We start from the raw sequence: 19,288 nt of genomic DNA, 5'->3' as shown, positions 1-19,288 counted from the left end.
ACACTTGAACCCACAGTAGGGTAAGAAGAAAACCAAACTCTTCCAAACAACACAAGATGGGAAGAGGCTTTCCTCCCAAGGTAATTTCAGACCCTCCTCTGTATATTGGAAGCCACACACCTGATTCACCTTCCAATGAAGCACGTTGTTCAGAACACTGCTTCTCGGGGCATCTAGGCAAATCACTACAATCCCTCCCAGAAAACTCCCTGAACCCAAAGCTCAGGTTTGGTGGTGTTATTACTTGAAATCATCCAATTCTAAATGCTACAACCACCTAACAATGGCTGGGAATTATACCATGGCTTTCACTTTCTCATTTCTAGGTGTGAAGACCAGAGGCTGCCCTAAATAAAAGGCCCCAAGGGGGACATTGGGTGGCTCCGTAGTTAAGTATCTGCCTTCAGCTCAGGTCATGATCCCAGAGTCCTGGGATAGAGTCCAGCATCCGGCTCTCTGCTCAGCGGGAAGCCTGCTTCTCCCTCTCCCAGTCTCCCTGCTAGTGTTGCTTCTCTCTCTGTGCCTCTATCAAATAAATAAATAAAATATTTTATAAATAAATAAATAAAAGGCTCCACGGTTCACCTGCTAAAGTGCTTTTAAAAGACTCAGCCATGGACCCGGTAGGGTCTGACTAGGGGATGGACCATGGCTCTGGCCCCCAACTGCTTCCATTTCTAACTATGCCAAAATCATAGAATGCCAAGCCCACAGTGTCTCTATATGGTGGGGCCCAGGTGGTGGGGGGAGGGGGTAGCAAGTAGCACCAGGAGGAGAAGACTGGGAGGGTGTCACTCCAGAAGTGGCCCTCTGAGCAGATTGCAAAGCAGAGACACCTAAAGGCCAGCAACATATATAAAATTGACTTTACACAAGAGCAAGTATCTTTAACTTCATCCTCTAGACATGACAGCTTTCCAAGCCAAACAGAAGGTACCGTAGTACGCAAAGACAGAGTATAATTAAACTACTCGAGTCAGTGTCTGAAATTTGTTTTTGTTTTGAAGCCAAATAGAATTCTCTGCCAGAAGGCCCTCAACTGTGTAGAGTTCCAGGACTGTGGTGCCCAGGGGGGCTCAGGGGACACAAGGACTCCGTCCTGGGACAAACGGACTCCACCAGACCACGTCCACTGTCACACACTTAATTTCCTCTGTGTTCTCTGCAAAAAACCTGTCCAACTGCTGAGCCACAAATTCTTCTGTTTAAAAGTGCCACGGACGCTTCCCCCTGCTCAGAGGGCGGGCTGTGCTTCCAGAATGGCACGAAGGGACCAGTGTGCTCACATCTCGTCCGTAAGGGTTCTCTGGTTGTCTCCCATCCTGCTCACTTTCAGAGTTACTCAGACCACAAAAATAAGCCGCAGAGAAAAGAGACCATCATAAAAGTGCTAAGAAAAAAGAGAACATCTATTTTCTTTTGTTAATTTTTTGCACAAGTCCCTTGACTTTGTAAAAAGCTGCATGACTGGAAATTTCTATACAAATCCCACGTACGCCAATTAGACCTGGTTCCCAATCCCCTATGAGTGAAAAAAGCAGCTCAGTGGTAAAACTCTGGATTTTTAACTCTGGATTTGGCTTAGCATGGGGACACCTACAGTACTAAACCAATCAATTTCCAAACAGCTGGATGAGGACTATCTGAGTACACACACTGATCAGCCTTCCAGTGCCCGTCTTTGCATGACTCTAATTTCTCCTTGAAATTGGGTTGAAATTAGGGAAAGGTCACAGGCCTTTCATCCTACTTTTCTTTTTTTAAGATTTATTTATTTATTTGAGAGAAAGGGAGAGAAACAACGTGAGTATGAAAGGCAGAGGGAGAGGGAGAAAGAATCTCAAGCAGACTCCTCACAGAGCAGAGTCCACCTGGGGCTCGATCTCACAACCCTGAGATCATGACCTGACCTGAAACCAAGAGTCAGACCCTTAATCGACTGAGCTACCCAGGCGTCCCGCCTTTCATCCTGCTTGACACAGACATAATTTTAAGGGAGAAAGGAAGGGGTTAAAAAAAAAAAAAAAAGGAAAGAAAGGCCTATTTGGGGGAAAAAACTCCTTATTTGTCTTTTTAATAGCAATTATTTTCTTTGCCTTGTGTTAGGGAATCTCACCTGCCTAGCAGAGTATTTTCAATGAAAATTCTAGACATTTGAATTATAAATGCAACGTGCTGATCGTAACAAACTCAGTAAGAAAGTGTCTGAGTCACAGTGCAGAGGTGAGATGTAAGACAGTGCCTCAGCATGGGTCAAAACCTTGCTTCTCCAAAGCATGGCAGGTCAGCCACAGAACGTGACAATTTTGACTCACTGCCCAGGACACTGCCTCAGTACCATTCACTCTCCTCCCTGCAAAATCAAAAACTGCTCACTTATATTCTTTTCTTTTTTCTTAAAGATTTTATTTATTTGACAAAGAGGGAGTGAGAGCATGAGGCAGCGGGGGGGGCAGGGAGAGAGGGAGAAAGAAGCCGGCTCCCAGGCTCCCCACTGACCAGGGAGCACGATGGATGGGGACTCCATCCCAGGCCCTCAGAATCATGACCTGAGCAGAAAGCAGACACTTAACGGACTGAGCCAACCAGGTGACCTGCTCACGTAAACTCTTTATCACATACCTAAGGCGCACAGCATGAATATCTTGCCTCCCTTTCCTCCATTATCTCCCAAATGCTGATCCAAAATAATGATCAACTTGAATAAATGAATGAAAGCTTTGAGATTCTAATTTCATACTGAATCAAAATAAAGGACTCAGGAAAGCTCTCCATGCTCTATCAGAGAGATGGAATGGTGAGAGAGAGAAAGAATCACAGACGCCTACCTTCATCTATGCTCCCACTCTCAAGGACCTCCGAGACATTCATATTCATTCCATTGGCTATCCCAGGGAAGGCCACTGCGGCCTCTCCCGAGTTCTGTACCCAAACTACAACTTTTGTAAGTTTCTCCTCACAAATCCTTACACAAAAAGAGCTGTTCCTAGGACCGGAATTCTGTTTTCCCTCCTGAGAACAAAGATTCTAGAAGTCAACAGGTCACTCTCTAGGGAGACTCTTTCTTCTAACAGTTTCTTATGCATGCTTCCAGAAATGTTATCCACATAAAAACCCAGGGGGTGGGTGTGGGGCGGAATCACTTTTTATTTCATAGCCTGCGGCATGAATTTTAACATGAACAGGTACAATGTTCATACATTTTTTAAAAAACCAACCTTTTAATAAAAAGATGTTTAGGATAAAAGTAAGCAAATGCCAGTGCAGAGGGGAGAAAGCATATGATTAAGGCTATTATTTCAAGTCCTTGTGCAGAGGTCCTGGGATCAACAAGACAAGGGTAGGATAAGGTCTTCATTTTGTGACAAGAGGACCATGTACTGACTGTACACTAAGCCCATATAAGCTGCTGCTCACTAAACCCACCTCCTTATCAGAGAAGTCATTTCTTCATGCGACAAATTTTTGCCAGGGAACTATAATGCACCCAACATGGCTGCAGGAGCCCTGGAGGGGCACCAAGGCCACGGGGGAGACCAGCAGCCAGTGGGCAGGGCTGAGGTGGCACACTGGGGCAGCCCCGTAGGATGGGGTGGAGCATGTGAAAGATGGATCTGAAGAAGGGCAGGGTGGAGCCTGGGGGACAGGAGACAGGGACAGAGCTGGGCCATTCTAGACAAGACTGTCAGCAAAGGGGTTTGAAGCACAGGGGGTCAGAAAGACATGAGTCCAAAAGGGAAAAGCAGGGAGCTCATGATAACTCTCGATCAGGCTCAGAATTTGGGGGGTTCCACGGAATTGGAAGCCAGTTCCAAGGCTGTAAATTAGGGGCATGGGAGGCTCAGACCGTTCCTCTGGTAAAGAGCACATGGGACACTGTGCAGGAACAGAGAGGGGAAGCTGGAGGAAGGAAGGCAATTAGGAAGCCATGACAGTAGTCCAGGGAAGAGGTGATGGCCGCTGTGGGGAGGGGAGGACAGGACAGGAAGTGCCCCCCATGGTGAGAGCAGAGCGCTAATAAGATAAGAGGAGTGGGGAGGTTTGGTGTCCAACACCAGGGAGCAGTCAAGAGAAATCCATGCCCACCGCTGAGGAGGTGGCCCTGGCGCTACCCCGCCCCTCCCAGAAGAGCAAGACTGACAGCTTTTTAAAGCCTCCTAATTCTTAACAAATTCCTTAATTTCAACAGCAACTGGCCTCCACATAGTATGGCCCCACTGCCTCATTGGAACCTTCTGTTTCAATCCAGCTGAAGAAACTGAAAATTAAACAAAGGGAAGTAGGGAAATTCAGCAGGGGTAGGTTCTCAGGCACTGTCACTTGTCATCAACTGCTGACCCAACAGGAAGAGAGGCCCTTGCAGGTGGATACCACTTTACTACCCGAGAAGGAAGAAAGGCTTTCCTTCTCCCCCAGCAACAGCCCAGCCAATCGGAGACAACCACGAATCAGCCAATGAGAAGGCACCATGCTTCTAGTTCCCAGTGTACTCCAATGGACTCTTTGTTTACAAGAGCCCTCCCACTCCCCTCTATCTTCCATAACCTTCTCCAGAATCGCCTGTGGGTTTTGCTGTAGTTGGCCTGTCCTAGATTGCAATTCGCTGCTATTCCCAAATAATCGCATCTTTTGCTGGTAAAATAACTGGCAGTTTTAGTTTTAAGGTTAAGAAAATAATGATTCAACTCCATGGCTGCAGCCACCTCTTTTCCATTAGACAATTCCTGACCTTTGAGAACTCGGACTCCGCCCCTAAATTCCATCTCCCTCCATCTTTCCATGTCCCCGGCAGCCAAGAAGATGATGAGACCTTCACTTCAGGGGGCTTTATGACGAAACCAATGCACGTCCTGAATATGCTTTTTCAAACTGCCCTCACCTGATCCTGCCGCTCCCTGATCCCCTGAAGTATCCAAGGAACCTCCCCTTGAGAATTACTGCCCCTCCCAAGACAGAAATAAAGTCTCTTCCAATTCTCGGTGCCTTATTAAAAATATGTTCCCCTCGTTTCCTATGTTTCCACCCCGCAGCTACAAATCCCGTTTTCTCCAATGCAAACACACCTTCCCTTCTTGAAGCAAGGAACCTGTGCCATCAGTCCACTGTCTATACAATGGTCAGCAAATGAAGGCCCGAGGGTCAACCACCACCCGCTAATCCATTTTAGTATTTCCTCTTTAGAGTCAAAAAGGAAAAAGGGCTAATGAGGGGGTAGGAGGCAGGGTCACACTATCTTAGCATTTCTATTTCCAGAATACTTAATCTTACATGTGTCTTATTTCAGAACAGATTTTAGAGGACTATAACAAACTACTAAGACCAATTTTAGAGTAGGGGCGCCTGGGTGGCTTAGCGGGTGAAAGCCTCTGCCTTCGGCTCAGGTCATGATCCCAGGGTCCTGGGATGAAGCCCTGCATCGGGCTCTCTGTTCAGCAGGGACCCTGCTTCCTCCTCTCTCTCTGCCTGCCTGCCTACTTGTGATCTCTGTCTGTCAAATAAATAAATAAATCTTAAAAAAAAAAAAAAAAAAGACCAATTTTAGGGTCAATGACCCAAACTCATACCTATCAAATGATACCTGCGCTAAATCTTGGTCATATAAAATCTTAAGATGATCAGGTCCAAAATAAATGAATAACCGCAACTTTTAAGGTAGACACTATAACCTGTCCAAGATTTCTTAACCAATGAATAGAACATTTTATATAATGGTGGCTTCCCCTGCCCCATAAAAGAGCAGAAAACAGTGGACACGCTCCATATACTAATCTCAAACCCTGTGGGCAACTGAGCCTCTCATATTTATGTTAAAATGTGTATTTCTATTATACTCTCCCTTAATATTACATTTCCAGTTAGTCGATAAACACCTGCAGACACTGTTAGCAGGAGACCAAGCTAAATTTAAATCAAGTTAATTTGAGTCATCATTTAAATTATCAGTCAAGAAGAACCGGTATCTTTTTAAAATTAAAGAATGCATACTTATTTTTGCCATAATCGTAATATATTTCATAAAACTCACATATATATATATACACACACACATAAGAAATATTATTTAAAGATGGCAAAAAAACCTTTAAAATACTCCAATTTTTATCTTTACTACCACCACACAGCCCTTACATATGAGTACATATTTTACACAACCAAAACCACATTCAATCTTTCAATAGATTTTTTTTTCTATTTTACAGCTGTATCAGGAACTCCAATACAGCTGCTTTATGTATCAAAACTCAATGAAGGGGGCACCTGGGTGGCTCAGTGGGTTAAGCCCCTGCCTTCGGCTCAGGTCATGATCTCGGGGTCTGGGATCGAGCCCCGCATCGGGTTCTCTGCTCGGCGGGGAGCCTGCTTCCTCCTCTCTCTCTACCTGCCTCTCTGCCTGCTTGTGATCTCTCTCTGTCAAATAAATAAATAAAATCTTTAAAAAAAAAAAAAAAAAACTCAATGAAGAACCCATTTACATCACTAAGAGACTATCTTCTCCAAGTTAATCATGAATATTTTTCCACAGTGTGTTAAAATCAAACAACCATAACCCAAACAAACTTATATTTACATCGCTTTCTTTAATAAAAAAGGGAGGGTAGGGGTAATTTCCCTCAACTACAAATCAGTTTAAGATAAGAAGCCTAGTTAAGCATCTTTATTTTTCAGGGCTAATCAATAAACAGTATTCTCTGATGACACTGCTTATTTTAATTACAGGCCTAAAATTTACTAGGGCCAAGGAGTGCTCAGGTCAAGGCCACTCCCAGACATTGAAGGCTTAAATATGGCACCTAGAAGTGAGTACACAGGTAGAAACAAAATTGGAGAAAACAGTTTCATCTACATACAAATGCCAAATATGAAAGACACATCTGTCAAGCATTTACCTAAAATTTTAAGTATCTTTAACAATAACTCTGAAGAACTTGGAGATCTTATCAAACTTCTCTTTTGTTCTGTTCTGTTTTGTTTTGTTTGGGTGAGCTATGGGCAATGTCTTTCAGGGAGCTCTGATGTTAATTTAAGCGCACTCTCTTGCATTCTCACTGTTCTAGAGCTCTAGTAACTCTTTAAACTGTGAACAACTTACTAATAAAACCCTTACTGCCAATCTCTGCCACATAATTTTATTCTGAGTACGAGTTAGACATTTTGATGAAATATTTAACTTTTGCCACACCTTAAACCATTACAGACAGCTCTTAAACGCAACAGGCCTTTAAACTCTGTAAACAGAATTCTATTTGTTAAGATCAAATAACTATGACAGCACTACTTCTTTGAAGTCTAATATCTGGTCTAAAAAAAAAAAGTGAAGATAAATTCACTAATGTTAGCAAAAAGAGTCTGAGGGGCTCTGGAGTAACACAGCCCAAGGGTCTGTAGAAGTACAAAAGGAGAAGAGCAAAACCAGCTTGGCCATTACTTAGTTGCTTTTTCTTTTTTTTTTTTAAGTTTTATAGATAAAGAAAGTTATCTCAAAGACACATGAGTTTATGGTAGGATCAAGGCCAAGGCTCCGCTGAGGTTCCCAGTCAAACCCCACCATGGGCAATGTGCAACCCAGTTGCATTCTGTAGCGCCCAGACCTCTGGGCAGAAGGGGGGCTCTGGGTGTGTCTGTGGCAAGCCAAGTAGCTCCACCTGGACAGCGAAGCAGAGCAACAGAATGATTTCTGTGGCTGTTACCTCTTCCTCTCATAGCACCTCCTTGTTTTCTCCCGCTTTCTCCAAACAGCAGAGTCCTACCTGGACGCCCGGGTTCAGTACATAATATGATTCAACAGTGAGGACAATCTAGATTGTCACAATTCTAGATGGCCCTACCCCAGCCATGTCACCCTCTGAGTAGGAGCCCACATTCTGAGAACTGCCTCCCCCGGGGGGCATCTTTCTCTTCTTCTGCCAGAGAGACATGGCCCCAAAAGGCCAAAAAGGGACCCTGCTACACCTACCTGTGCACCTTCCCAGGGAGAGCAGGTAATCTTTCTCTGCCTATCATTCTCCACGTGCCTTGTTGGAGGAACAAAAAAGTCTCTTTCACATGCATAAGGAAGTCTAATATTTTGTCAAACAGGAATGAAAAATAAACCTAATCTAAGCTGTCATAAAATCATGAAATGCCTCTGGCAGTTCTATCAAAGTATGTAGACATGTACAGACTCTTTGAAGAAATGAAACTGCAGTTTATCAAGTGTGATTTATGAGCAACACTGATGTAGCTGGGAGATAACACTGCTGTCTCATCATTAGTAGTCAGACAACCGCCATGTGAACACATCAATTATGGGCCACTGCCAAAAGCCCTTGAGATCTTGGAGATTAACAGCCAATCCTCTGTTTTACAAGCTCACATCAAAAAGAATATTAATAAGAGGAGGGGCAATGCGAAAGCTTGTCAGAGTCATTCAGCCACGAACACAAGGCATTTTTCCCCTTCTCTCTGTTGAATTGGCCCAAGGAGGAAGCTGGCATCAGCTACAAAGTGCAACACTGCCAATTTCTTGGAAAATGTTTTTCACTAACATATGGGAACTTGTAAGGGTCTGCAAAACTGCTATTTGGTGAAGAAAGACAGGCAAGCCTTCAACGTGTCCCTTTTTTCATGCTGAAATGAAACGAGTGGAATCATTATCGACTCATTCCTAAATGAATATGCACGGCAGAAACACCCACAAGCGTTGTCTCTGCCCTCAAAATCAGAGAATGTTGGGAAACCTCAAGTTTGGCAATACTGCCACCCTCCACCAAAATCTAATTCACTACCAGAAACAACCAGTATCAACCTGCACATTCCTGAGTTCCTTCAAATGAACACGGTTCTTCCCCAAGTAGGACAAAAATAAAAATGTGCAGCCTCCGAGGTTGAGGACTTAAATGTCTTCCAACTATCTCAGGAAGACAGATACAAATCCCACCGAAACTTCTGCAATTAGCATTAAACCGACTCTCCCAACACAAACACCAAAAGCATTTGCAAAAATAGATGCCACAGGCACAGCGTTTCTTTCTGTTCTATCAGTATTTAACATATGCACCAGTGAGGCTGGCTGTATTTTTGTAAATGATCAGATTACACCAAACAGCTGGCAACTCACAGTTTAGTGGGGTTCCAGCAGGCTCCCTAATATATGAACATAAGCCACACTACAAAATGCATGGCCTGGGTCTCCCTTGCCACAACGAAATCGGTTTGCTGTTTTTATTTGTAGAACAGTCTGCGTTCGCGGAGCGTTTTCCTAATATTTCCATTGTCGTTCATCATTTCAAAATCAGCATGGCGTAGTGGGAAACACATTAGGGGAGGAAAAAGAAGCATGGGGTTTCTGTTGCTTCTCAGTAGTCAAGCTGTTTGGCCCCTAACTAAGTCATTTAATTCAAGGACTTGCTGACAAGCAACTGTTAAATCAAAGACTCTTTACCTGGGGTTCGAACACTTGGTGGAGTATGAGACACCATGCAATTACAGAAGCGAAGGTCTGTGTGTTTACACACACTGGTGCACTTGCTGTTTCCTTCTCCCAGCAGAGAGAGCACATAGGTGCTCAATAAAACTGTAACCAAAAATAGACTTAAGAAGCACTGAGCTAGTGTCTGTAAAGTCAGGTTCAAGAGCAGCGCTTCCCTTTTCATAATACACACACTCTGCACATGTCTGCTCAAGTTTATCAGTCATCAGCCTGGCTTCCTCACCTCCTAAACCAGAGCACTAACAAGCTCTCTAACAACCTTTAAGACCATCATGAAAACCAACAGGAAACGACTTTAGAAGTACTTAAACATAGGGGCCCCTGGGTGGCTCAGTGGGTTAAAGCCTCTGCTTTCGGCTCAGGTCATGATCCCAGGGTCTTGGGATTGAGCCCCGCATTGGGCTCTCTGCTCAGCAAGGAGCCTGCTTTCCTTCCTCTCTCTCTGCCTGCCTCTCTGCGTACCTGTGATCTCTGTCAAATAAATTTAAAAAAAAAAAAAAAAAAAAAAAAAAAACATCATTTAAGGTATTACTGAATTCAACAAACATTCCCGGGGCACCCAGATGCTAGTGGCTGTCCAAAGATAATTACTGATTGTATTTTTTTGATATTAGAAAGGATAGAGTCTCTGAGTAAATAATTTATCTGGGAAACTTACTTACTTGGGGGAAGGGGTCTCAAAAGGAGATAGACTATCCCGAGGCTCTGCTGATGGCTATACTAGAAACTCACTCCAAGGGCACCTGGCTGGCTCAGAGGGTTAGGCATCTGCCTTTGGCTCAGGTCATGACCTGAGCCAGGGGTCCTGGGATGGAGCAGTCCCACCATCCCCTACCCTGGCACTGGGCTCCCTCCTCGGCAAAGAGTCTGCTTCTCCCTCTCCCTCTGCTACTCCCCTTGCTTGTGCTCACTCTCTCTCAAATAAACAAATAAAATATTTTTTAGAAACAAAGAAAGAAACGGCATCCCTTCCCCCAAAAGATGCTGAGTTCTCACTAATGGGCATCATCATCGCCATCTTATAATACATCTAATTATAAGATTTCTTGTCTCACCCCTTTGCCAGCAAGAGCGCTCTTGCCATCAGAAAAGCACACGACTCAGTGGGCACCAGAAAAAGAACCACAGACGCGCCCTGGCCAAGGAACACAGCAACATCAGAACTTGTTCAGGTGAAAAACACTCTCACAATAAACATGGGTAGTTTCAATCTATTAAATTATATGGGCTAGTGGGTTTTTTTGAAAAATATCTTTTAATAACATGTTGAGTTTAAATGGACAACTTCAAGGTAAAAACCAAACCACTGTTCCATTTAACAGGTTACGACTATTAATGACCCATCATTGTAATCAATGATTACACACCAGAACTGTCCAAATGGGCCTTGATCCAAGTTCTGATACAAATTTCACCAAAGGTAAAGGGGCCAAATTCATCCCTGAGCTCCTAAGATCTTATTATACTCCAAACTCCTGGGCTGGCCTTTTTGTTGTTGCTGTTCCCCAAATTAGATTGTTAACTTGTTTCAATTTTCCCATGGTCACACCTAAACTTTAGCTATAACTGGCACTTCTCTCTAACTTGAATAATGACTTTTTTTTTCCCTAAGAGTAGCCTTCCATTGTAGCCCCGAGGGTTTTAAGGGTGACCAAAAAGGGGGAAAAAAAAATCATCAAACAAAAATCAGCCAGCCAACAGGATACCACTGCAATCTGTTCTTCTGACACAGCATAACCCTTATGGGTCCATAGACATGCCCGACCAGACCCAGAAAACCAGGTACAATACAACCAACTTTGCAGATGGCAGTGCATTAAAGAATTAAAAATGCCACATGAATGTGAGCTACGAAAAGATCCAGATAACTTCCAGCAAGGGCTTTTGCCTATGATCTCTCCTTGGAAGAAAGACAAAAGGTGTGGGCCCATTGGAGCCAGCCCCCAGGTCCTCTTATGTCTACAACCCTACCAAAAGCAGACCCAGTTCAGCCAATATTAACGAAGCACTCCCTACAACCAGGCACAGTGCTCCGTGCTGCAGAGATCTAGAAAGTAAGATGCCATCCATCCACTCACACATCTCAGGTGGGCACGGGAAATGTACACACACACACACAACAGTGACAGACTGAGCGAGACTCAAGTCAGAGACACACACAGTTGTCTGATCCCATAGCTAGGAGTGGGGGACATGACGATTCTCTTTGGAACCGGAAGGACACTCAGAAGACTAAGGAATCCAAGAAGAAGCTAAGGTCCAGGGATAGATACAGGGACATTTACCCAGGATCCTAAAAGTCAAAGCCAACGCATCAAGTGGGACCCAGTCTCACAACTCACGTTCCACAGCTTCTCCCCTTGGATCAGGACCTAGGCAGAAATGGGATCCCCGCCGCAGAGAACACTCTTCCTGAAGGCCACTACCAGCAGGATTTCCTGGCTCTGCTCTGCTGGCCAAGAGGGCAAGAAAGCAAACTGGCAGTTTTCTGAAGCTCAGCTGACCAGAAGAGATGATCCCCCACAGATCAGACCTACAGCAGGAGTATCACGGCAGGCTTTATACGCTCCCAAAACATTTCCTCCGGCCTTCGTGGCAATTATCGACATGCTACTAATCCAAAAGGGCTAACTAAGCAAAACCAGGGTTTGTCTTTACTGGTAAAGCACACCAGGGAGGATATTTACCTGGCTGTGAATATTCCCAGGGCTGGTGCTACAAATCCTTTGTCCTTTCTCCTCTACCTCCCCTCTGACCAAGTACACTAATTAAACACCTGCAAAACACTTAGTGACATTATATTTAAAGCAATAGTGTGGGGATTTTTTAAATAAAGAACTATAAAAGAAAGGGGAAAAAAACAGAAATGGGAGATTCTAACGGCCATTCTTAACATTTGCTTTGGGGGGCTGGGGAAGCATCCTCCAGTAAGCTATCTGCACCTTTTTCCTAAATGCACACAAAGAACCCCCCTGTAGAGCTGAAAAGTCAGAACAGTCATAGGGGACCTAGAACTGCAGGTTTGGGAACAGGAAAAAAATTAAGCATTTTTTGGGTGATTCAGATGCAGAGCTCTGATTAAGAAACAGTGATTTAAATTAAAGGTATAAGGATTCCAGATACTTGATCAAATACTATTTATCTTTTATTAGTTAACAATAGAGGATTAATAAGCAATATTTATTATAAAAGTTATATGACCCCAAAAGGCAGTAAGATAAAAGTCACGCTCACAGGGCACCTGGGTGCCTCAGTTAAGCTTCTGCCTTTGGCTCAGGTCATGATTCCAAGGTCCTGGGACTGAGTCCCCTGCTCAGCGGGGAGCCTGCTTCTCCCTTTTCCTCTGCCCCTCACCCCAGCTCATGCTCGTGCTCTCTCAAATAAATAAAACCTTAAAAAAAAACATGCTCAACTTCTTCCAGTTGAAGACTACAAAGATAGTCAACTACCACCAGAGCAGTACCAGAAAAAAATTTTAATAGTCTCAAAGAAAAAAAGGTCTTCTCACACCAGTACAAAATCCAGAAGCCACAAGAGGAAATGAATAACCTGACAATTCAAGACAGTTACACAGAGGGAAAAGAAAGGGAAAAAAAAAACCCAACTAACTAACATAAAAAGAATCAAAAGGCAAATGAAGAGATGGGGAAAAAAATCTGCAAGCACAGGAGAAAATTTGCAAAACATAAAAAAAAAAAGTATATTTATACATACATTTAATTAACATACACTGAAATACTTTTTTACATTTATACATACATTTAATTAATATACAATGAAATACTTTAATTTAAAAAACGGCCAACTCCCTAGGAAATGAGTCAGAGGTTATACACTGTCAATATACAGGAAAATAAAGAGATACAATGACTTGTAAACATGAAAAGGAGAAATTAAAATTAAATTAAATTAAATTAAAATAACGGGTTACCATCAGACTACCACAAATGAAAACCAAATAATTATAATTCACGGTATTTGTTAACTTGTAGAAATACAGACACTTCACATCCCACTTCACATGCTGGTGGGAACACAACTCAAGCCATCAAGTTAGAAGACAAACTTTGAAATATATTTGGATTAAGATGTCTACTAGAGCATTCTGAAAATGTAAATGAAAAAGACTGTCAACCCCACAGGCTATTAGTAGAGAATCAGCTAAATTATGGAATTAAAGTTGGAAAACGGGGGCGCCTGGTTGGCTCAGTGGGTTGGGCCTCTGCCTTCAGCTCAGGTCATGATCTCAGCGTCCTGGGATCGAGCCCCAAGTCGGGATCTCTGCTCAGCAGGGAGCCTGCTTCCCCACCCCTGCTGCCTGCCTCTCTGCCTACTTGTGATCTCTGTCAAATAAATAAATAAAATCTTAAAAAAAAAAACCAAAAAGGTGGAAAACGAACACAGGATATCCAAGATATCCTTAGTTATACAAAAAGAGCAAGGTGCAGATCCGTTTCTTAAATGTGCTTGGAATCTGTATAAGGAGACAAGAAATATAAATATATATGTTTGAACATATGGAGACTATTTCAGGAATGACACACAAAACTGTTCAAAGTAGTTGGCTCTGCAGAGCAGGTCTGCGGGGAAGGGGAGTAAAACCTACTTTCCATTATATAATATTATTTTAGTACAACTTAAACTTTTATAGATTCAGGTATTGCTTTCTTAATTTAAAAAAAAAGTCAACTAAAAGACATTTGAAGGGGTGGCGCCTGGGTGGCTCAGTGGTTAAGCCTCTGCCTTCGGCTCGGCTCATGATCTCAGGGTCCTGGGATCAAGCCCCGCATTTAGGCTCCCTGCTCAGTGGGGAGCCTGCTTCCCCCTCTCTCTCTACCTGCCTCTCTGCCTACTTGTGATCTCTGTCAGGTGAATAAATAAAATCTTTAACAACAACAAAAAAAAGACATTTGAAAAAATTTAACTAGTGTCTCAAGGCTCTAGACCAGTCTCCCAAATCAGAGGCACATTAAATACCCAGCAGGGATACAAGAGGTATCCACTGGAGGGCAAGAAAAAAAATGAGGATTTTTACTTATGCACTTACCCATCATTTTGGAATTATATTGTTTGTAATTTTAGTAATGATTGACTATATTAGTACAGAGACACATGGAGGGGAGACTCTGTGTAGGGGGGGGTATGTGGGTGTACACACACAACTGGAGACACCTGGAAAACATTCATTCTGAGGAAAGTTTAATGGTTGCTTTTTAATGAGGAAGGCACCATTTTGTCCACTTTCTGAAAAAGCAACAACAAAAAACCAACTTAGTATTCGTCATCTTGCCTGAGGAACGGAGGCACAAATCAAGCTTAGCCTAGCTTCCCAAACCCTGAGAACTTTCTAGAACACCCGTCACAGTGCAGCCCCTCCCCCGCACCGTGTTCAAAAAGCCTCACCCCTCATCCTCTGAGTCTTACTTGGTTCCTCAGACTCCTTCTGGAACTTCATCAACAAGCAGGTAGGTTCCTCTTAGCCTCATTCAGCTCCAACCATGCTTGGAATCTCCTAGAACCACACACACACACACCCTCCTCCAGGGCTTGTGAACAGTTTTCTTGCCTAAAAGTTCTCTCCCCAGCAGGTCAAATGGCTCCTCCTCACTATCTACCAGGTCTCTACTCAAACACAAAAAAACAAAAACTCTCCTTTCCCACCATCCCTCTCCACCACCTCCTCCCTCTCGATTCCTTCCTGAAGCACCTAATACCTCCGGAAATACATTTATTTGTCCAGAAGCTTCATGAAAGCAGGAACTTTGCTTGTTCAATACTATATCTCCAGGACCCAGACTGGGTTTGGCATACAAACAACAGGCAGAAAGTGTTTGCTGAGTGAAGGAATGAATGAAGGAAAGAATGAAAGAATAAACAGAAATCTGCATGGACACTTCCGCCCTTCCTAACATTTCTACCATCAGAACACAAAATGGTCAAAGCTCCCAGATTATTGGAGGAAGCAGGACATGAAAATTCACTATTCAGCTGTTGTCCACGACACCTGTATTTAAAAGAATTTCTTTTTTTTTTTTTTTTTAAGATTTTATTTATTTATTTGACAGATAGAGATCACAAGTAGGCAGAGAGGCAGGCAGAGAGAGAGAGAAGGGGAAGCAGGCTCTCCGCTGCGCAGAGAGCCCGATGCGGGGCTCGATCCCAGGACCCCGGGATCATGACCTGAGCCGAAGGCAGAGGCTTTAACCCACTGAGCCACCCAGGCGCCCCTAAAAGAATTTCTTAAGAGAGCAACCATATCCTGCACAAATGATAAAAATGCAACCTAATTTTTACACCATGAAAACCAAATGCCTTTGCATCTCTGTACGTATTTTCTGACTTCTGTGGAGTGGAAGACGTGTCCAGGCTCCAAGAGGCCACAGATGCACCCAGGAACCAGATCTCCCCTACTGCCATCCCACCCCAATTCCAGGGCACCCCGTGCCCACTCTCTCCAGGAGATCAGCTCTCCTAGTTCCCCTGTGTCATCTCCATCAGCACGCAAACAAGCTATTTAACAGCTATTTAATATTTAACATTTAAATATTCCCTGACCCCATGCTGTCCCTTACAGGAAAGTGTGCTCTACTCACCTTTTCTGTGTTCTGTTTCTTCACCTCATACCCAAAATCCCAGCCCTCTGATCAAACTTATATTTCCTCCATGACCACCCCCACCTCTCACTCAGGACCGCTTGGATTAAAGATCACTAACAACAGTCATCTTTCCAAAGGCAGCCCTCACTCCGAGTCTCATCTTAATCTGACTGCTTGGCAGTCTCTGACACATGGGAGTACACCCTTCTTGCTAGAAAGTCTTCACCGGCTCTCAGGAAGCACCAGACTAGATGGTTCTCTTCCTCCTCAATGGACGCACTGCTAGACCCCGCTGATGCTTCATGGCTCGGCCCTGGCCTCATCTTTCCCAGCTGGACTAGCAAGGTGACCTCTTCCAGGCCACCGACGGAAAAGCCCACCCACTTCTCCCAATCCCTGCCTCCAGCACTGGCCAGCCCATTGTGTACCATCACTTGGAAGCCGTGCGGGTACATCCAAAGTGTGTCCCAACTCTTGACCCCACCCACTCCCCAAATTCTAGATGTCATCCTTAAGTGTCATCCTTTCACACTCACGTCTGAGTCTTTCCTCATTACCTTCAACAACAGGAACGCTTCTCACCACCTCTGTGACCAAGTCTATGCCCTCCTGTCTCTCCAGGACCTCTGAAAAAAGCCTTGCAGTGCAATCCCCCATTTCTCTTCTTGCCTCTCTAGGGTCAGTTCTCCACATCACAGTCAAATGTAAGTTTTCAGAAACAACCAAGTCATGTCTCTTTCCCTTGCTCAAAATCCTCATCACATTCAAACGAAAATCCCAACTCTTCGCCACGATCTACAAAGTCCTGCCTGATCTGGCCTGCACCCAACTCCCAATCCGATCTGGGCACGGTGTGCCTGGAACACGTTCCGTGTGTTATTATCCAGGTGGATTTCAGAGCATATGCAGTCAGCCAAGAGCGAGACCAGGAAGCACATCCAGAAAAAAAAAAGAAAGAAAGAAAAGTGCAAACATCCAATCGCTGGGAGAAGAGGCCTTGGTTCCCCTCAAGTCATCATCAGGCACTCAGTCTGTTCCTTCTCTTCCACCTCAAGTTTGTACTTGACATAGCATTCTACCCGGTTCATCTCCTAAATACACGGTGCCCGTCGTCAAAGTTAAAGACCGTAAAGAAATGTCAACAGAAGAGGTTCTCCATAAGGAGGCAAATCTCCTCCTTGCTTTTTCCAGTGAATCCCTTCTCCGCAGTGTCCTACGGGATTTCCAATGGCAAGAATAAATAACTGTGTGTTTCCAAGTCAAAGCTTCAGAGAAAGTAAGAGGAACCGCTCACTGCCTGCACAATCCTAGGAGGACCTCTTCTGTGGCAAATCGAGAGGAGCTGAGAGATACACTGGTAAGTTTATGTCCCATTACCTTTCTGACCTGCATCCCAAGAACTCCTGTACCCTTGACCATGTACAGCTGCCCTCACAGACGTCTTCAAGTTACGTACATTATTTCTGTTCCTCAAATCAAATTCATCATAATTAGAAAGACACAGACTAAGAAAATACAGCTTATAAAAAATTGTGTATCTATAAAATATATTAATATAGGAAATAAAAATACATGACATTTATCTCTCAGGTCTATGACTCGCTCCATAACTTAACGGCGGTATCAATCCTCAGGATCTCCTATGCCTATCAGGTCCCTGTTGCAAACACCCTCCTTACATGAGTTATAAAACTCCCCTAAAACTATCCATTGTGAAATCAAGGGTGGGGGGGCATGGATCCACGTCAGACCCTGTTTCAACCTCATCACTTACACCTTGCTGTCAGCTCCACACATACTAAGAAACATCTACAGACGAGGCTCTGTCAAAAACCAGCTTTGGGGACAGAAAGATGACTGTCCCAAAGGCATCATGCAATTGACACCAGGAAAGCTCTCCTGACTCTCCTCCTACCAGATAGTCCCTACAGAATTTCATCCCTTGGGCCTTCAAAAAGTCTACTCACAATGAGGGAGTGGCACCATCTGAAAATCACCTGAAGGGTCATTCCAATGGATTTCTAGCGGAGGACGAAACTATTGATAAATGGAGAAAAATCAGGCTCTAAGCAAATACGTAGATAGGAGAAGATAAAAGGATAGATGTCCTTTTTTTTTTTTTTAAGGTTTTATCTGACAGAGAGAAAACATGAGCTAGGGGGTGGGAATAAAGAGTAGAGGGAGGGAGAGAAGCAGGCTCCCCCCCTGAGCAGAGAGCCCAATGTGGGGCTTGATCCCAGGACCCTGGGATCCTGACCTGAGCCAGTGGCAGATACTTAACACAGAGGAGCCACGCAAGCACCCCAAAAAGAAGGATATTTTTAGATGGAACTTTGCCATGGCATTAAAGTAAAGACCACTTCTGCTCTGGGGCGACCGACCTTTTGATCTTGTTCTCCATGCCACCCATGATAAGAGCCTCCAAGATCTCCTTGGGATATACCTTCTCTCTTGGCCTCTATTTCGTAGCCATTCCAAAATCAAAATCACTGACCCCACACAGATGGTCTTCTTGCTTATCATCCTCACCGTGAAAGACAACCTCGTGCTCATTAAACACTTTGGGCTCAATCATTAAAGGTTAAAACAAAAGATATATGCCAACTGTAACACATATAAATTTGCCTCATTTCTCCACGTTTTCTGAATATTATGAAATCCTAGTTTATCTATAAATATGTGGGCAGATGTCCATTCCTGTGACAGAAATGTGTCCACCTGCTCGCCTTTGAGGCCACCATGCCATAAACCCTAGGCATTCCACTGGAACAAAGGAGAACTTATCAGCAGCCCAATGGTCTAAACGTATCTCCGTATCTCCGTGATATGTTTACTCTTCTTGCCTCTACCTCTCCTTACAAGGCCAGGTAATATAAATAAAGTTCTCCATGGAGCCCCAGCAGCCTAGCAACTTCAAATCTACTTCACTGACCCAAGAGGAAAGGGCCAACTTCTATCCTTTAGGCTCGGATCTGAAGCAACCAGAAAGAAGGTCTTGAGTCACTTTTCCACTCCAATTCTTGGATTCACTCAGTCATGGCAAGCAGCAGTGAAGGATGAATAGATGCAGACAAGGAGACCCATCCTTCCACAGCACTGGGCTCCCTCTGTGAGCTTCATGGGGGCAGTTCTGGAAGAGCAGGCAAGCCCAGGCCTCAGGGAACACCACAGCGAGGAGACACCCGCCAGGCGAGAGCGCCATTTCCCTCAGGTTTCGTGAGGT

At 44.1% G+C, this 19,288-nt stretch overlaps 1 protein-coding gene across 1 annotated transcript in view; it reads right to left on the bottom strand.

Annotated features, from left to right (window-relative positions):
• ZNF608 (zinc finger protein 608) overlaps positions 1–19,288 on the bottom strand; it is a 111,392-nt gene that overhangs the window by 64,226 nt on the left and 27,878 nt on the right. The window contains 1 exon segment of the mRNA XM_047729809.1: positions 16,063–16,086. Within this exon segment, the coding sequence (XP_047585765.1) occupies positions 16,063–16,086 (24 nt within the window).

This window comes from Lutra lutra, chromosome 5, assembly GCF_902655055.1.
Source record: "Lutra lutra chromosome 5, mLutLut1.2, whole genome shotgun sequence".
In the NCBI taxonomy this organism is placed as follows: domain Eukaryota; kingdom Metazoa; phylum Chordata; class Mammalia; order Carnivora; family Mustelidae; genus Lutra; species Lutra lutra.
This window is presented reverse-complemented; position numbering and strand designations above follow the sequence as displayed.